This window comes from Salvelinus namaycush, chromosome 12, assembly GCF_016432855.1.
Source record: "Salvelinus namaycush isolate Seneca chromosome 12, SaNama_1.0, whole genome shotgun sequence".
Classification (NCBI taxonomy): Eukaryota; Metazoa; Chordata; class Actinopteri; order Salmoniformes; family Salmonidae; genus Salvelinus; species Salvelinus namaycush.
The window spans coordinates 44170419-44189469 of NC_052318.1; the positions used below are offsets into that span (position 1 = coordinate 44170419).

The 19051-nt window shown below is 41.5% G+C and overlaps 1 protein-coding gene across 1 annotated transcript; it reads right to left on the reverse strand.

Annotated features, from left to right (window-relative positions):
- Positions 1 to 1955: 1955 nt before the first annotated feature.
- mtif3 (mitochondrial translational initiation factor 3) lies at positions 1956 to 8632 on the reverse strand. Its single transcript, XM_039004827.1, has 4 exons — positions 8469 to 8632; positions 7759 to 8219; positions 7453 to 7604; positions 1956 to 2436 (listed from the first exon to the last, which is right to left on the reverse strand). The coding sequence occupies exons 2-4, from the start codon at positions 8216 to 8218 to the stop codon at positions 2203 to 2205; spliced, it is 846 nt and encodes a 281-aa protein (XP_038860755.1). The 5' UTR covers position 8219; positions 8469 to 8632; the 3' UTR covers positions 1956 to 2202.
- Positions 8633 to 19051: the final 10419 nt, after the last annotated feature.

A 19051-nucleotide genomic window follows, 5' to 3' on the forward strand; every position in this document is an offset into this window, starting at 1 on the left:
ATATTTCAAACAGACCACCATAGTCCCTGTGCCCAAGAAAGCAAAGGTGACCTGCCTAAATGACTACCGCCCCGTAGCACTCACGTCGGTAGCAATAAAGTGCTTTAAAAGACTGGTCATGGCTCACATCAACACCATCATCCTGGAAACCCGAGACCCACTCCAATTTGCATACCACCCCAACAAATCCACAGATGACGCAATCTCAATCGCACTCCACACTGCCCTTTCCCACCTGGACAAAAGGAACACCTATGTGAGAATGCTGTTCATTGACTACAGCTCAGCGTTCAACACCATAGTGCCCACAAAGCTCATCACTAAGCTAAGGACCCTGGGACTAAACACCTCCCTCTGCAACTGGATACTGGACTTCCTGACGGGCCGCACCCAGGTGGTAAGGGTAGGTAACAACACATCTGCCACGCTGATCCTCAACACGGGCCCCCTCAGGGGTACATGCTTAGTCCCCTCTTGTACTCCCTGTTCACCCACGACTGCGGGGCCAAGCACGACTCCAACACCCTTATTAAGTTTGCTGACGACACAATGGTGGTAGGACTAATCACAGACAACGATGAGACAGCCTATAGGGAGGAGGTCAAAGACCTGACAGTGTGGTGCCAGGACAAAAACCTCAACGTGAGCAAGACAAAGGAGATGATCGTGGACTACAGGAAAAGGAGGGCCGAACACGCCCCCATTCACATCGACGGGGCTGTAGTGGAGTGGGTTGAGAGTTAAGTTCCTTGGAGTCCACATCACCAACAAACGATCATGGTCCAAACACACCAAGAAAGTTGTGAAGAGAACATGACAACACCTTTTCGCCCTCAGGAGACTGAAAAGATTTGGCATGGGTCCCCAGATCCTCAAAAAGTTCTACAACTGCACCATCAAGAGCATTCTGACCAGTTGCATCACCGCCTGGTAGGGTGACTGCTCGGCACCCGACCATAAGGTGCTACAGAGGGGAGTGAGTACAGCCCAATACATCATTGGGGCCAAGTTTCCTGCTATCCAGGGTCTATATACTTGGCGGTGTCAGAGTTAAGGCCCAAAATATTGTCAAAGACTCTTGTCACCCAAGTCATAGACTGTTCTCTCTGCTTAACAATAAATCAAATGGCCACCCGGACTATTTACATTGACACCCCCCCCTTTGTTTTTACACTGCTGCTACTCGCTGTTTATTATCTGTGCATAGTCACTTTACTCCTACCTACATGTACAAATTACCTTGACTACCTGTACCCCTGCACATTGACTCGGTACCGGTACCTCCTGTATATAGCCTTGGCATTGTTATTTTATTGTGTTACTTTATTTAGTAAATATTTAATTCACTCTATTTCTTGAACTGCATTATTGGATAAGGGCTTGTAAGTAAGCATTTCACGGTATTGTCTACACCGGTTGTATTCGGCGCACGTGACAAATACAATTTGATTTGATTTAAGTTTGTTTACCTGCACAATTACAACAAAGTTCCTCAGTGAAGGTTGCTTTAAAGTGATTGTGTCTCCAGCCCTTTTCCAGTGTAATGAGCGCAGCAAGGTGTTTCCCACCTGGTTCCTGAAGCAGCACTAGTGTGTCCACACAGAGGAGCCCCAGGTGTTTATCGGTCCCAGGGAGGGGTGCGCCTTTCAACCTGCAGAGCAACATCAGCTCTTTCCATGAAGAGCAGCGCCCTTACACCTGCCCCCATGAAGGCTGTGGAAAGACATTTGCCATCAAGGTATGGATACCTGACCATAGTCCTGTTGTGTTGCTACCAGATTTCCCTCTCTATTTAGTCAAAATCAGCTCCTGTATCTCTGGAGGTGCATTTGAATGAGAGAGTGGTCCCCACACATTTTAATGACAGTAGTGATAACATGGATATAGTGCAACGCCAGAGTGTTTCCCACCATCCAGAACGGAGAAAACAGGTAAGAATAGACATAGGCATTCCATGTATGCTAGAATATGTTCATTTATTTGAACATAACCTTCGAGTAGCCAGTACATAAAGCTTACATGTCGTGCTGTTCCTCATCCTATGTAAATGTTTATTGCATATATTGCTGTTTGTTTATGTGTACATCCGCCCTCATTAAAAAAAAAAATGGATATGACATGACCTTCACTAGTTAAGTTTTCCATTCGTTTTTGAGCTCATAAGTTTCCACACACAACTGTTAAGTTAGATTCTATTTAAGTTCAGTGCTGTGAGTCTGGTGTGAGGTCTGTAGGGGGAACAGTAGGTGAGGTGGTGGGCTCTGAGCTGGTATCAGTGGCCGGCGCTGCTGCACCTCTGTTCATTTCTTTGAGTTCCTTCACTGAGGGTGGACGCAGGATGCACATGGCAGCTCTACCGTCTCGGATTACTTTGGGATTGGAAACAAATCCTACCAGCCCCTCTATCTGTTGCACCATCTGCTCCAGAGTTTTGTCCTGTCGTCAAAACCATAAAAGCACAACATTAACATTTGAGCTGCCCATACTTTCACATCTCAGGAAAGTTAACATGGAGTCCTTGTACAGACAAAAGGGCACACTCCTTTTTCCATCCACAATAAGAAGAGAAAAATATACAGCGTCCTCCGTAATTATTGGGACAGTGACTCATTTTTTATTGTTTTGGCTCTGTACTCCAGCACTTTATATCGGGTGAACCGTTTATAAATTACAGCACTTTTTGTACATGGTCCCCTGAAATGGGGGGACTAAAAGTATTGGGACAAATTCACTTACAGTGCCAGTCAAAAGTTTGGACACACCTACCCATTCAAGGGTTTTTCTTTCTTGTTACTATTTTCTACATTGTAGAATAATAGTGAAGACATCAAAACTATGAAATAACACATATTTAATCACGTAGTAACCAAAACAGTGTTAAACAAATCAAAATATATTTTTAATCTTCAAAGTAGCCACCCTTTGCACACACTTGGCATTCTCTCAACCAGCTTCATGAGGTAGTCACCTGGAATGCATTTCAAAAACAGGTGTACCTTGTTAAAAGTGGATTTGTGGAATTTATTTCCTTCTTAATGTGTTTGAGCCAATCAGTTGTGTTGTGACAAGGTAGGGGTTGGTATACAGAAGATAGCCCTATTTGGTAAAAGACCAAGTCCATATTATGGCAAGAAATGCTCAAATAAGCAAAGAGAAACGACAGTCCATCATTACTTTAAGACATGAAAGTCAGTCAATCCAGAACAAATCAAGAACTTTGAAAGTTTATTCAAATGCAGTCGCAAAAACCATCAAGCGCTATGATGAGTCTGGCTTTCATGAGGACCACCACAGGAATGGAAGACCCAGAGTTACCTCTGCTGCAGAGGATAAGTTCATTAGATTTAACTGCACCTCAGATGCACCCCAAATGCTTCAGAGTTCAAGTAACAGACACATCTCAACATCAACCGTTCAGAGGAGACTGCTTGAATCAGGCCTTCATGGTCGAATCGAATTTCTGCAAAGAAACCACTACTAAAGGACACCAATAAGAAGAAGAGACTTGCTAGGGCCAAGAAACACGAGCAATGGACATTAGACCAGTGGAAATCTGTCATATGGTCTGATGAGTCCAAATTTGAGATTTTTGGTTCCAACCGCCGTGTCTTTGTGAGACGCAGAGTAGGTGAACGGATGATCTCTGCATGTGTGGTTCCCACCGCGAAGCATGGTGGAGGAGGTGTGATGATGTGGGGCTGATTTGCTGATAACACTATCTGTGATATATTTAGAATTCAAGGCACACTTAACCAGCATGGCTACCACAGCATTCTGCAGTGATACACCATCCCACCTGGTTTGCGCTTAGTGTGACTATCATTTGTTTTTCAACAGGACAATGACCCAACACACCTCCAGGCTGTTTAAGGGCTATTTGACCAAGAAGAAGAGTGATGGAGTGCTGCATCAGATGACCTGGCCTCCACAATCACCCGACCTCAACCCAATTGAGATGGTTTGGGATGAGTTGGACCACAGCGTGAAGGAAAAGCAGCCAACAAGTGCTCAGCATATGTGGGAACTCCTTCAAGACTGTTGGAAAAGCATTCCAGGTGAAGCTGGTTGAGAGAATGCCAAGAGTGTGCAAAGCTGTCATCAAGGCAAATGGTGGCTATTTGAAGAATCTCAACTATAAAATGTATTTTGATTTTGAACACTTTTTTGGTTACTACATGATTCCATATGTGTTAATTCATAGCTTTGATGTATTCACTATTATTCTACAATGTAGAAAATAGTAAAAATAAAGAAAACCCCTTGAATGACTAGATGTGTCCAACCTTTTGACTGGTACTGTAGATGTGTATTAAAGTAATCAAAAGTTTTGTATTTGGTCCCATATTCCTAGCACGCAATGACTACATCAACCTTGTGAGTCTACAAACTTGTTTGATGCACTTGCGGTTTGTTTCGGTTGCAATTCAGATTATTTTGTGCCCAATATAAATTACATGGTAAATAATGTACTTTAGCATTTTGGAGTCAGAGTAGAATGTTTTAAACACTTCTACATCCATGTGGATACTCCCATGATTATGGATAGTCCTGAATTTACTTTTTTTTTTTTACATTTACATTTTTAGTCATTTAGCAGACGCTCTTATCAAGAGCGACTTACAGTAGAGTGCATACATTTTTTATTACATTTTTTACATACTGAGACAAGGATATCCCTACCGGCCAAACCCTCCCTAACCCGGACGACGCTATGCCAATTGTGCGTCGCCCCACGGACCTCCCGGTTGCGGCCGGCTGCGACAGAGGCTGGGCGCGAACCCAGCCCAGCCTGGGCGCGAACCCAGAGACTCTGGTGGCGCAGCTAGCACTGCGATGCAGTGCCCTAGACCACTGCGCCACCCGGGAGGACGCAGTGGTCCTTCACCCTTCACCCTGAATTCACCCTGAATGAATCGTGAATAATTATGAGTGAGAAAGTTACAGACCCCCAAATATCATTCCCCCTCAAAAACGCTAACCTCCCCTGTTATTCTAATGGTGAGAGGTTAGCATGTCTTGGGGGTATAGTACTTGTGCGTCTGTAACTTTCTCACTCATCATTATTCACTATTCATTCAGGACTAGCTGTAATGCATCCAACAAGTTTGTAGAGTCACAAGCTTGATGTAGTCATTGCGTGCTAGGAATGTGGGACCAAATACTAAACTTTTGCATACTTTAATACACATAAGTGAATTAGTCCGAATATTTTAGGGGACTATGTAAAAAGTGCTGTAATTTCCGATTCGGATGAAAATAGCCTCAAATTTAAGATGACAGTCTACCACTTAACCTCATAGTCATTGTATCATTTCAAATCCAAAGTGCTGGAGAACAGAGCCAAAACAACAACAAAAAATGTCACTATCCCAATAATTATGGAGGGCACTGTATAATTCATGCATGTCTAAGCCTGGTTTATATTTGTTGCTAATGAATCTCTGCTCTGCCAAAGGACAGTTTTTGTGTACATATACAGAATTAAATGTATATTTTTGCATAAAAAAATGGAGTTCTTAATTCAAAACCAACTGTCTTACTATTTTGCTGGTTCAACTACAGAAAAGTGACGAGGTATCTGGTGTGTTCAGGCTGACATTTAGGTTTAAATAGGTTTACTGGTTGCAATACTAATGGATATACAGTTCAAGTCGGAAATTTACATACACCTTAGCCAAATACATTTAAACTCAGTTTTTCACAATTCCTGACATTTAATCCTAGTAAAAATTCCCTGTTTTAGGTCAGTTAGGATCACCACTATATTTTAAGAATGTGAAATGTCAGAATAATAGTAGAGAGAATGATTTCTTTCAGCTTTTATTTATTTCATCACATTCCCAGTGGGTCAGAAGCTTACATACACTCAATTAGTATTTGGTAGCATTGCCTTTAAATTGTTTAACTTGGGTCAAATGTTTTGGGTAGCCTTCCACAATCTTCCCACAATAAGTTGGGTGAATGTTGGCCCATTCCTTCTGACAGAGCTGGTGTAACTGAGTCAGGTTTGTAGGCCCCCTCGCTCGCACATGCTTTTTCAGTTCTGCCCACAAATGTTCTATTGGATTGAGGTCAGGGCTTTGTGATGGCCACTCCAATACCTTGACTTTGTTGTCCTTAAGCCATTTTGCCACAACTTTGGAAGTATGCTTGGGGTCATTGTCCATTTGGAAGACCCATTTGCGACCAAGCTTTAACTTCCTGACTGATGTCTTGAGATGTTGCTTCAATATATCCACATAATTTTCCTCCCTCATGATGCCATCTATTTTGTGAAGTGCACCAGTCCCTCCTGCAGCAAAGCATCCCCACAACATGATGCTGCCACCCTCGTGCGTCACAGTTGGGATGGTGTTCTTCGGCTTGCAAGCCTCCCCCTTTTTCCTCCAAACATAACGATGGTCATTATGACCAAACAGTTCTATTTTTGTTTCATCAGACCAGAGGACATTTCTCAAAAAAGTACGATCTTTGTCCCCATTTGCAGTTGCAAACCGTAGTCTGGCTTTTTTATGGCGGTTTTGGAGCAGTGGCTTCTTCCTTGCTGAGCGGCCTTTCAGGTTATGTCAATATAGGACTCGTTTTACTGTGGATATAGATACCTTTGTACCTGTTTCATCCAGCATCTTCACAAGGTCCTTTGCTGTTGTTCTGGGATTGATTTGTACTTTTCGCACCAAAGTACGTTCATCTCTAGGAGACAGAACGTGTCTCCTTCCTGAGAGGTATGACGGCTGCGTGGTCCCATGGTGTTTATATTTGCATACTATTGTTTGTACAGATGAATGTGGTACCTTCAGGCGTTTGGAAATTGCTCCCAAGGATGAACCAGACTTGTGGAGGTCTACAATTTTTTTTCCTGAGGTCTTAGCTGATTTCTTTTGATTTTCCCATGATGTCAAAAAAAGAGGCATTAAGTTTGAAGGTCGACCTTGAAATACATCCACAGGTACACCATCAATTGACTCAAATGATGTCAATTCGCCTATCAGAAGCTTCTAAAGCCGTGACATTATTTTCTGACATTTTCCAAGATGTTTAAAGGCACAGTCAACTTAGTGTATCTTCTGACCCACTAGAATTGTGATACAGTGAATTATAAGTGATATATTAGGTCTGTAAACAATTGTTGGAAAAATTATTTGTGTCATGCAAACAGTAGATGTCCTAACCGACTTGCCGAAACTATTTTGTTAACAGGAAATTTGTGTAGTGGTTGAAAAACGAGTTTTAATGACTCCAACCTAAGTGTATGTAAACGTCCAACTTCAACTGTACAGTATCTGTTCTGTCTAGTTCCATGCGCTTGTTAGGGAGATGAAATACATGAATATGGTAGTAGTCATTATACATACCCAAGAAAATCATCTCTAAAGCATCTTTGAAACTATAGAAGGACGAATAGAACCTGTATAGGTCAAAATAAAGCAATCCTATGTAGATATTTCTCACCAGTGGCTGTGTATGTTCCACACGCCCTGTTCTCAGAGTGATTCTGACATGGTGCTTCTTGTCCAGCCATGTCTGGACCTGCCTCAGCTTGGTTAGAAGATCATGGCTACCAATGTCAGAGGAAACGGTAAGCTCCTTTACCTGCACAGGGCCTGTGGAGAGACCGAAGGTATGGTTTGGCTTTCAGAGATCAGACAGGAGAGGATGCCTTTTAGAGAATTCAGATATAACCACTGTATGCAATGCAGAGATGTGAATGTGTGTGATGTAAAGGCAGTAGTTGTGTATGTGCTAAATATTACACACCTGTCTTGGCTTTCTGTTTCTCACGCAGTTTGAGCTGCTCCTCGTGGATCTGTTTGCCAGTCATTAGACGGTAGACAGGTGGATCTTTGTTTTCGTTGAGAGGGACCAGTTTAAGCCCATTCTCATCCATCAGTCTGAGGACATCAGCTCGATGCATGGTGCCCATGTTCTCGCCATTCTCATTGATCACCTGCAGGTGGCGCTGGTGGATCTTCCGGCCAATACTGCCAATGGTGGCACGGGCTCGGGGATCCTGCTTCTTCTTAGGCACCTGCCCCTCTTCAGTTTCATCCACTGTGGTGGACAGTGGAGACCATCCCCAAGACAACGATGCACTCACACATCTCCCATTGTATGATAGGAGCCCAGCCCCAGAGGCTGTTCTCCAGGAGTTGAGAGTTCCACCACAGACAGCTCTAGATGCATGGCTCAGAGCCCACCTCAGACAAGCACTAGACATTCTGAGCAGAACACAGAGAGAGCAGGTGAGAGTGAGAGGGGTAAACAAACGTGAAACTAGGCATTATTATTCCCAAAAGTAAGTTACTTTTGTCTAGCAATTACATTTAAAAGTCAGAAAATGCAAGTGAAAGACCATCAAAAACACACTGTTGACAAGCATGGGAACCTGGTTAGCTAAGCAAACAATAATTGACAAGGAGAAGTAGCAGCCTCTACAGAACGTGCTGTACAGGGCTAGGAATACATACAGATCCGGCACGCGACAGTCAGCTTGTAGGCCGAAACACAGGAACAAAGAATAAGTAAGGACGCACGAAGAATTATAAACTTAGTTTTATATTGTACAATAATTCAATGCATACGTATCGCCCCAAAACGGGAGGCGTTTGTTTCCATACTACATGAAAACGGGGTCCTGTCTCCTTAACAGTTCTTGGCGCAGCATGATGACGCAGTCGCAGAACAATGCTCTGAATTTGTAGTTTTAGATGTCGTTCGAACTAGTACCTTTCTTATTATATAACTTAGGCTAGAATTAATCATGTGTAGGCCACTGCGCTACTAATACTAAGCTAGGCTACAGGCTGCTGTCGATTATAATAGCATGATCATGGGCTAGACTAATTGTTATCAAACTATGTTCTAAACAAACCTTGTGATTCCACATCTAAGTTAGATTTTGAAAAGTAGTCAAGAGGCAATTGGTCTTTCAAACGAAAAAACAAATCTCATTGACATGGGAAACATTTAAAATAATTTCAATTAATTTGGCTGACAATCGGAGATAATGACATAAGGGACGGGGTCTTACGCTTCGAACACACCGACTGCGTTATTGCGTTTCGATACACCAGAAGTACATTCATTTCCAAAAGAACGCTGCATTTGCCTTGCAGCATTGCGTTGCAGAGGCAGTTGCAGTGCGTTCTGTGTGGTGCATACGTTCGATAAATCGAACGTATGCATCAAATTGTATGAGTGGACTTGACAGAAAGTAGCAAAATATGAATGTAGATTTTTTTTGGCACACATTCAGTAAAAATTTGGGATTACATAAAAACAGACATGCATAGACATGAACATGATAAGCCAAACCATTACCTAGCATAACTATAGTTATTAGATAGCTATCATGGACATGTCACCTACTGTACACATAGACACACACGGTTATTTGACCAAATTATCAGGGGTACAGTAGTATCTACCATTTCCATTACTATTTATCTAGCATTCACACTCTTTCAAACATGAACATTTGGTAAAGTTATCAGGGGTAGTAACTAGCATAATTTATTTGACTATTTCTTTCACACACACCTCATTGGCTAGGTTAGCAAGCTAGGTTAGCTAGCTAGCTAACGCTAACTAGCCACATCTAGCACAAGCTCACTACTAAACTGACCTGGCAATCCTACTATCGTGGACACTTGTCTCCAAGCAGCATTTTTTGTGTTTATGTCCCTGTAGCTGTCAGCAGTTGTGTCAAAAAGACACGGTTTTGAGGATACTGCGAAAATGATTCTCTCCTCCATGTGTCCAACCGCATGCGACCATTTGCAAAAGGTACCTGCATCAGTATAGTTGCCTCGCTGCGCAAAATGTTATGCAGCAGTGATGCAATGACGCAGTCGGTGTGTTCGAAGCGTTAGACTAGTGCAGGCGTATGCGCCTATCTGAACGTAACTAGGGTTGACACAGTTTGACTCGTCAGTACTCTGCTCTGCTCGTCTTTGTTTTGCATTTTGCTTATATATTAAGCCAATTCGATGTGTTTGTTCATGTTATAAATACCCTATGTTCCATCTATATTAGGTCACGTCCTGCATGTGTTCTTGATTTAAAAAAAATAAAAAAATTATAGGAGCTTGCTATATGTTCAAAGGGAGTGCGGCCTTTATTTAAAGCGTCCCTTTATGTGTTTAGTGTACTTTGAGAGATCTTAGTCAGGGAAGAAATCTGATTGATAGACAAATGTGCTTTTCTATATCTCTCAGAGGAGAGCCCTTTCAAAGGAGTAGGCAGGAATGTTTTTTGTTGTTGCGTTGGATGTTTGCAAACATTGTAGGCCTATATGCTAAATGATATTATCTTCATTATTAAAATCCCACTAGGTAGCCCTAATGATCTGGATTGTAATTTCTGACACATAGGCTACTTGAAGAAGTCTGCAGTGATAGCCTAATTGTCAACAAAGTTGTAGAGAGGTTCAGTGGGCTCTGCGGTGTGGGGTTATTCCCTGCCCAGGCCTTAGTCTATAGAAACAGTAAATAGAGAGATTTTATAATCAGATGAGCAGCAGTTCATTTAATTAACAGCAAGATAATTCCCTTGTGTGTGTGTGTGTGTGTGTGTGTGTGTGTGTGTGTGTGTGTGTGTGTGTGTGTGTGTGTGTGTGTGTGTGTGTGTGTGTGTGTGTGTGTGTGTGTGTGTGTGTGTGTGTGTGTGTGTGTGTGTGTGTGTGTCAACTCTGGACCTCGAAGCCAGTTTCACGCTTTTTTTCATTGTTCCCCTCTAATCAAGGACTGATTTAGACATGGGGTGCTATTAGTTATCAGGTAGAACAGAACACCAGCTCAGTACCTCGTAGGGTAAGAGTTGAATACCCCTGGCTAGGGCAAGGGGTGTTGAAAATAAGCTGCATTGCACTTTTTGTATAGTTAGGGGTTTTAGTCTTGAAGCCATGTATCTGCATCTGGAGAAAAAGTTAACTTAAACACAGGATGTAGTGAGGATTCTCAGTTTTGAATTATCTGTTTTACAATGACAATTTGAGGCCTCAATTAATCTGAAGTTTTATATCCGTTCAGTTTCTACAAACCAAACCATTCGTTTTTATAGGTTTCATCGGCTGCGTTTACACAGGCATCCCAATTCTGATCATTTGCCCAATTACAGTCAAAAGATCAGGGCCGGTTTCCCAAAAGCATCTTAAGGCTAAATTAATTTTAGAACCATGGGTTTTAAAATGAATTTGTCTTTAATCTGGTTGGTCAAAAGACCAACAACTGCCTGTGTTAAGGCAGCCTAAGTCTAGTAACAGTGGGAAACTTATTAGTAGCCTATAAGCATTTTATGATGAGGAACATAGTAGGAAGCAAATTGCATAGGCTGTTTGCAGTGATGTGGTGTCCGGACACCTAAACGACATAATGATTAAACTCGACCATTCAGCAAGCCGGGCAATTGTCAAAATGTAGAGACGTGAGGGTAGGTCTACTAACTGCCAATGTTAAATAGAAGTCTATTTAAATAATCTGATCAAAAAAAGTGCATCGTTTGCGAGTAGCAGATGGATAATTGTACACGGTCGACTGATTGGAAAGAAAGATGCGCTCCCCGAAAGAGCATTCATGGTGGAGAATGCGAGCGAGCTTATTTATTAATTAGCGCAGAAATTCTGCTTCCTCGTGCTGGCAGCCCGCTTTGAAGCGAAACCCCAAAAAAAAGGTAAGTTACCACACGAAAACGTTCCTGTATCCTCTCCAAACGGTACATAGTTTAAATCTGTCGTTTGGTCTTCATCCCAATGGTGGGACCTCCATGTGTGAGGCTGGTTTTCCCAAGGATAACAACCATGTTTCGGCAAATACACATATGCAGGTTATGTGGTGCTGACTAGCACCTGAATGAGCTGATGATTAACTGAAACGTAGCATAACGCCCCCCTCACTCTCTCTCTTGCAATTCATGTCTCAATTAATTAATACATTGCCAAAACATTTTAGGCCTATAGCTTAGAGCCAATGGTAATAATTGTTATGTCCTTCTTGATTGAAAACGTGAATAAAAAAAATGCCAATTTGTTCATTTTCTGTCGCCGTATTAATCCCCCATTCAACTGATTCGTTTAGTAGTCTTAGAATTAGACTATTCTCACTTGCATCTGTCAATCATTTCCATTGTTTTGTAAGTTTGGTGATCTGACGTTGAGAAAGTTTGAAGCCACATGAAACGACTTTTAACAATATATTTCAGTATAAAACATATAATAGCCTATTCTTATTACTGTGAAATTATAATTCTTAATAATATAATTATTTAATGATGATAATATATATTGATGTTTGATATTATTCTACATAGTCACTCTTGTCCGACAGTGCTGCTCTGCTGTAAGCTATGGTATCTGCAGGTACATAACACTGAAAGGAAACTCCAAATAACAGTCACAGTTTACAATGTTGTTATTAGGCTACTCCTCCTGTAAGTACATTGTAACAATTATTGTTATTATATGCGTTGTTACATTGTACTTAACCAAAATTACATTGTACTTAACCATCATTAGACAACCCACTTGTAGGCTACTTGGTTGGGTTAAATGCGGAAGACATATTTCAGTTGAATACATTCAGTTGGACAACTGACTAGGTATCCCCCTTTCCCTTTCAAAAATAATAATTACAGTAACACTTTAAGTGTGTTCTAAATGTTGTCCAAATTCTGTATCTGCTGTGTATTTATACAGGTAGTTTAGTAACAGAAGAAACGTACATTCCAACTATGATGCATCCTATGTTCAGAAATTATTTGCATTATTTTCATTATGTTCACAGATGGTACAAATGTTTTAACCCGCTAGCCTGTCCTATGTATTAATGTAAAACAGTAAACTCTGACAAACTGTCATAGTAAATGTCTTCATATGCCGCTTGATTTAACGTGTATGATGAGTTACAGCATATCTCAACATATTCAGATGATTGCGTATTGTGACCTACTTGAGCAATCAATTACAAATTAAAGTGACAGTCACTTCTTAACCAAATATATGTAAGCTAGAAACAATTTTTGTTGAGACAAATGGTCATGAAAAACGTTTAAAATCATCAAATACCCCTCTCTCTTGAAATAGTACAAATTAATTGAGCACCTCAATGTTTTGTAGAGAACTGGCAAAACAATTGTCCAGATGAGATTTTAAGAACCATAAAATGAACCAATTTTAGAATCTATCATTTTTTATAATCAAATGATCAATTATGTTTTTGCCTTTAAAGTTACTGAAATAGTCATTTTAAAATAGCACGACGGCAAAATAGCAAGATATCTGATATATATTTTTTGCTCATCTTAATAAAGATGAGCAAAAAAGATTGTATAAAATAAATAGTACAAATACTGAGCTATATTGTATGCCAAAAATAATCTGACCATAGCACCGCCTGGAGTTTGATAAACGGCATTGGCACTTGGCTTGGAACTGGTGCTATAGTCAGAAGACATGAAAATAGAGCTGTTTGGCCACACACTGAAAAACAGAAACATATGCAGAAAAGTACCTCATACCTACAGTAAAATATAGTGGTGGATCTTTGATGTTATGGGGCTATTTTGCTTCCACTGGTCCTGGAGCCCTTGTTAAGGTCAACGGCAGGATATCAAGCATGTTCTCCAATCTCATAAAACATTTTAGAAAAAGGCTCAGTGTCGTTATCCTCACAAGGGGAGGGTGCTGGAGTATTGAAAACAGGAGTGTTAATAATTTAGACCCTTATCTTCGTTTCTATTACTTTTGAAACAAATCCCCCAAAAATTGAGCAATTGTATTAGTATAAAAAATATATACATTTTCTGTTGTTATTGCATGCATTATAGCTCAGCATTTTTAGTATTTATTTTATAGTATTTTTTGCTCATCTTTATCAAGGGTGCCAATAATTATGGATCTCGCTGTATATATCGGTACCACTAGTTTAAGAGGATGACATTTGTCTCAGCAAAACTCCTGGACTGTTTAAAACCCCTAGTTGTTTTTTTTTTTTTGAAAACTTTATTCTCCTGACATTGTCTCTGCGCACTCTCACTTCTCTGTGTTTCTAGCGATTTTTAATCCAGATAAAATCAAGGCTAATGCTTCATTAGCAGGTATTTTTACATAATGATCCTCATGATGCGCTGTTAATTTTTTTTGTTAACGCAATTACCAGGCTCTCAGTGGACGGGGTCTGAAAGGTCTAATTACCTTGTGGCATGCTGGGAAATAGTTGGTGGTGTCTTTGGGCAGGTGGCCCGGGAGGTGGGAGTCAGGAACAGGGCATGCCGAGGCGGGCAATTACTGGATGAATTTCACTTTAATAAATGTTGAGCTACATTTGGAAATGCAGATAACAGAGCTTTCTGCCTAATGGGTGCCGCACTGAAGCCACTTGAGCAAGGGAATGATCTGAAAGAGGGTTTAATTAACACAAGCTACATGATCCAGAGAGAGACAGACTGAATGTTAGAGTGAGGGGGAGAACGCTACAGGGATAATGTGGAAATTAGAGGAGGAGAGGAAGGGAGCGAGCGATATGGAGGGGGTGCCACCTGTGTTTTCACTCGTTTATAATCTCAGACACTCATATGTTGACATAGACTGACACATCAATGACACACACATACAATGACACACACATGCATATACACACACACACATTTCTATGTACTAGCTAATATGTGTGTGTCTGTGTGTGTGTGTTTGCACGCACATTTTATTGTGTATATATAATTTCTAGAGGGATGTATGTATGACCTCTGAATATACAATCTTATTATATAGTATTTTCATACAAAGTAGTGTGTAGACAAGTTGTATTTATTTTCCGTATTGTGCCATGTGTCTTTCTGTGTATACCATGTGTTCTTGCATGTGGGTACTGTAGAGCCTACAATGTATGGTGTGTGTGAATGGTGCGTGTGTTTTGTGTCAGTAGTGTAAATGTGTGGTTTTGTGTGTGTAGGGTGCTCCTGGCTGTGAGCGGCCTGGTCTCCCTCCACTCTGCTGGAGCTAAAAGCCCTGAAACGGGACGGTAATTGCCCAATTAGGCCCCTCGCTCTGTGGGCCGCAGAGCACTACGCGCCTCCACACGCTCACAGAGTCACATAATTGAGCTGAAAGCAAACGAACGGACGGCAGACAAACAAGCTACTAGAAAATAATTACTTGGAGTGTTTCTTTTCAGTACCTGTACAGCGGATTTCATTATCGTCAATAGCCTCTAAAGCTGCTCGAAACGCTGGTAGTTGTCATTTTCATAGAGACTTGATAATGACATTAATTTGTCTTAATGGGTAGTTCTATTGTTATAAATAGTGAAATGAGCTGAAATTGTCTTGCCATGGCAGGCAGAGAGGACTTCACCGCGCTCCCGGCAGACATGAGGAGATAATTTGGTGTGCTTGTCAAATTTCCAATAATTTGTTATATGGAACATGAGTAATGCTAGTGCCATTAATGTTCATTTTCCTGTAAATTCATTACTACCCTTTTCCCTTTTATGTTTTTAATGCCTCTGCCCATTTTTCTCTGCCTCAAGTGGTTACACAAGGACTTACTAAAAACACGCACCCAGACCCCTACCACACACACACACACACACACACACACACACACACACACACACACACACACACACACACACACACACACACACACACTGAAGACTTGTATACACAAACACGTAAATACTTCTGAACAGTGAACTCAAACACATATAAGTAAACACAGAATACTCACACTTGGCTACATGCAAACTTTATAGACGAATTTAAATGACAAAATACACGTTTGTTAGATGTTTTCAGACCTTAAAGGACGACTGGACTTCCTGATTTGTCCTTGTTTTTCATTCTGGCTCATCAAGAAATGCTTGCTGCCATGACTGAAGGAAAACGACAGTTGTCTTGGGGGTGTGGTTTGATGTGGGTGTTTCTTTGCCATTCAATCACAACAAACAAGGGCAGTAGTGAGTATAGTTAGGTGAGCTAGCTAGCTTTGCTATGGAGAGAACAAAGTTTTGAAGTCGAGGTCTTCTCCCCTTCTGACAGACTCGCCATCTCAAGATGGTGATAGCTGCAGCTGGCTATCCTACCTAGCTGATATTTCTCTGTCAAATCCGCTTTGGACCAGACTGACTTTATGACCAAAAGTATTATATTTACACTTTGTAGTCAATTTGTACTCTAGATGTAATGTTTTTGACTCATATCGATGCGACATAGGCCATTTAAAACCAGAGAAGTTGGTTCTAAGGGGAAGTTGACCTTTAAAAGTTGTCTATTGGGAGAGAGCAGTTTATTTCCCATCTACCATCATCAGTTTTAACCATGCAGCTGTGTAAGCACCATAGTGGGAACAAACCTTGAAGAATAGAAAGCCAGGAAGATAAGATACCATTAATGTCCTTCTGACTAAGTTTGCATACTCATTGACATTTAAAAAAGAGAAATGGATAGAGCAACTTTCAATTTCATGTTCACATTTTCATTGTGTCACAAATGTGTACTGATATATAGTGTAGTGTCCTTCTGGACTGACAGGTACAGGGTCGTAAGTTCAGGTCAACATCGGGCTAACCCCTGAATTCCCTACATTGGTGTCAGAAATGAGACGGGTCTACTAAGGCACCAGCAGTCTTGTATAAAGATGCAGGTTTGTGTCCCGGTCAGATTACCCCCCAAATTTGCTACAATCACACTGCTACTTATAGTAACATAATATCAATGCATCTGCCTTTAAGGTAGTATTTTATTTTTTTACTTTAATTTAACTAGGCAAGTCAGTTAAGAACAAATGTTTATTTTCAATGATGGCCTAGGAACAGTGGGTTATCTGCTTTGTTCAGGGGCAGAACAACAGATTTTTACCTTGTCAGCTCGAGGATTCGATCTTGCAACCTTTAAATATCCAACACTCGAACCACTAAGCTACCTTCCGCCCCACTGGCTATATAATATACAGTATATCTAATATCTAAGCGTTAAAACATTAACAACCTTCCATTGTATTACATTGTGTTGTTGACCCTGTCTTGTGTCTTTTTGAAGTAATGAGGGATCCTTGTAGAATTGATGATAGGTCTCATTCCACCGTGACGAACAGTATCTAACAGTCATCTTCAAGTTCCCAATGAGCAATGAGCTTTGGGATGCTTTTTCTCCATTGTTGCTGTTGATAAACCCTAATATCAAGTTCATATTTGAAATACCAAAATGATTTATCATTAAAGATTGTCATTCATTTGCTTTAATTTTGTGCTTCATTACATTGATTGAGAGATGCATTTTCTATTATCTCAGTGTGCGTGTGTGGGCGTGTGGCTACATGTATTTACCTGTGTCTCACTGCAAATGTCCGTATGTGTGGGTGTGTCTGAGTCCTTTGAGAGTGCGTATAATATAATTTCGAAGTGAGATGAGAGGGTCCATAGAAGAAGGGCGCAGTGACTCAGGAGCCGATTGGTGACTCGGGGATGAAGCCGTCCTCCTGATGGTAACTTCTTGTGTAATGCTATCTAATAATAGTTTTTAAACAGCCCTGTTTTAACTTTTCATCAAGCCAGTGGGAAATACAGTATCAAAGAGCAATTCTTTATATCTCATTAGTTGCTCATAGGCCTGTGCCTCACTCCCTCGCCACAGAAATAGCACAACGCCACACAATGGAGCTGGTAACAGAGCAAAACTGGAGGTGCAACGTGGGGATAGAGCAAGACAGGAACTTCTACTATCGATACATTTAGTGTTTTATGTGTGTTGTTGTTGTGTTTTGTCTTTGTTAATTTGAGCGAATGTGGTGCTTCTATACATCCCTGTGCTTGCGTTTGATATGCAGGTGTGTGTATTTGTTTGCAAGTGGGTTACTTTGTGTGATGATGTGTGACACACTCCAGATTAAAAGTCTCAGAGCCTCTCAGATCCACACAATAGCCAACGAAGAATCGGTGACTTTTATTGGGGTAGAATAAAAGGATGTGATGAAAGAGTCAAAGCCTAAAAGAGAGAAAAAGGGATTCAGAGGGAGGGGCCGAAAGAGTGCAGAACAAGGGCCCATCCATCACGGGTGTGGAGGAGAGGAGACGCATTCCACCGCTCAGAGCAGGAGGATACACTCACTCAACGCCACAATGGAGGGGGAGGCAGGGAGGGGAGTCGATCAATACACAACGTCTCCCATGGACTTTCTGTCCACACAGTCTTTATTTGGCTCCCAGTCCAATTCACTGCCCTCTGTGGACATGACAAATGTACATTTCGGATGCCAAAAGCATTCATACCCACCACAATGTACCAAAAACAAAATCCCACACATCTCTACTGCACAGATAGCTGATGGTTTAGACCTTAGGTTGTTGGTTTCAGTGTCACTTATGTCTTCTCCGGGTTTTGCATTTTGTTGTCTCTGCTACTCAGTCTGTTCCTGTGTTGGTTTCATTATTTTGGAGGACTCTCTCTCTCGCCCTGTCTCTTTCTCTCTCATACACACTCTCTCTTTCTCCCCACCCCAGTCTGTCAAAGTAGGCAGTGAGGAGCAGGGGGTGGTAGGAGGGTGCGGGGTGGGGGGTTAGTGGGGGGGATTGGAGGGTGGAGGGAGCAGGTGATGGCTTTCTGGAGTGCACCCTTTCACACCCCTCTCTTTCTCTGTCTGAGCAGCGTGAAGAGGTGGGAGAGATGAGGGGCCTCCTCCTCACACCCCCAGGGGCTGCACCTGCCATGGGTGAGGGCGGCGGGTGTGAACTCTGACCTTGTACCCTCCGGGCCTGCTCACTTGACGGCCATTTACGGCTAATGTACGTATACAAATGCACAGTTACACACACATGTTGAGACCCTATCATTCAAACATATTTTGTATTCACAAGCACACACACTTCACACACAGCTCAGCATGCTTATTGACTGACTCCCATTTGAAATGTTTGAAAATTGAAATATTTTCAGCATTGTATTTGGTGTTTAGGAATTAGGACTTGTTCGGCTTTTGTTTGTTTTCGAGCACTGTCGATTACTTTTAGTTCTGTGTTGTGACGTTTGGATATTCTCTGTAGAAAGGACCTGTCTCGTGGCT

What these genes read in the sequence shown, in the direction of transcription:
- mtif3 (XM_039004827.1), bottom strand. Translation starts at nt 8,218, where the DNA reads ATGTCTAGTGCTTGTCTGAGGTGGGCTCTGAGCCATGCATCTAGAGCT. An exon ending in GAAACAGAAAGCCAAGACAG is followed by an intron (nt 7,605 to 7,758) that starts GTGTGTAATATT and finishes GTCTCTCCACAG; the next exon opens with GCCCTGTGCAGGTAAAGGAG. An exon ending in TGGAACATACACAGCCACTG is followed by an intron (nt 2,437 to 7,452) that starts GTGAGAAATATC and finishes TTTTGACGACAG; the next exon opens with GACAAAACTCTGGAGCAGAT.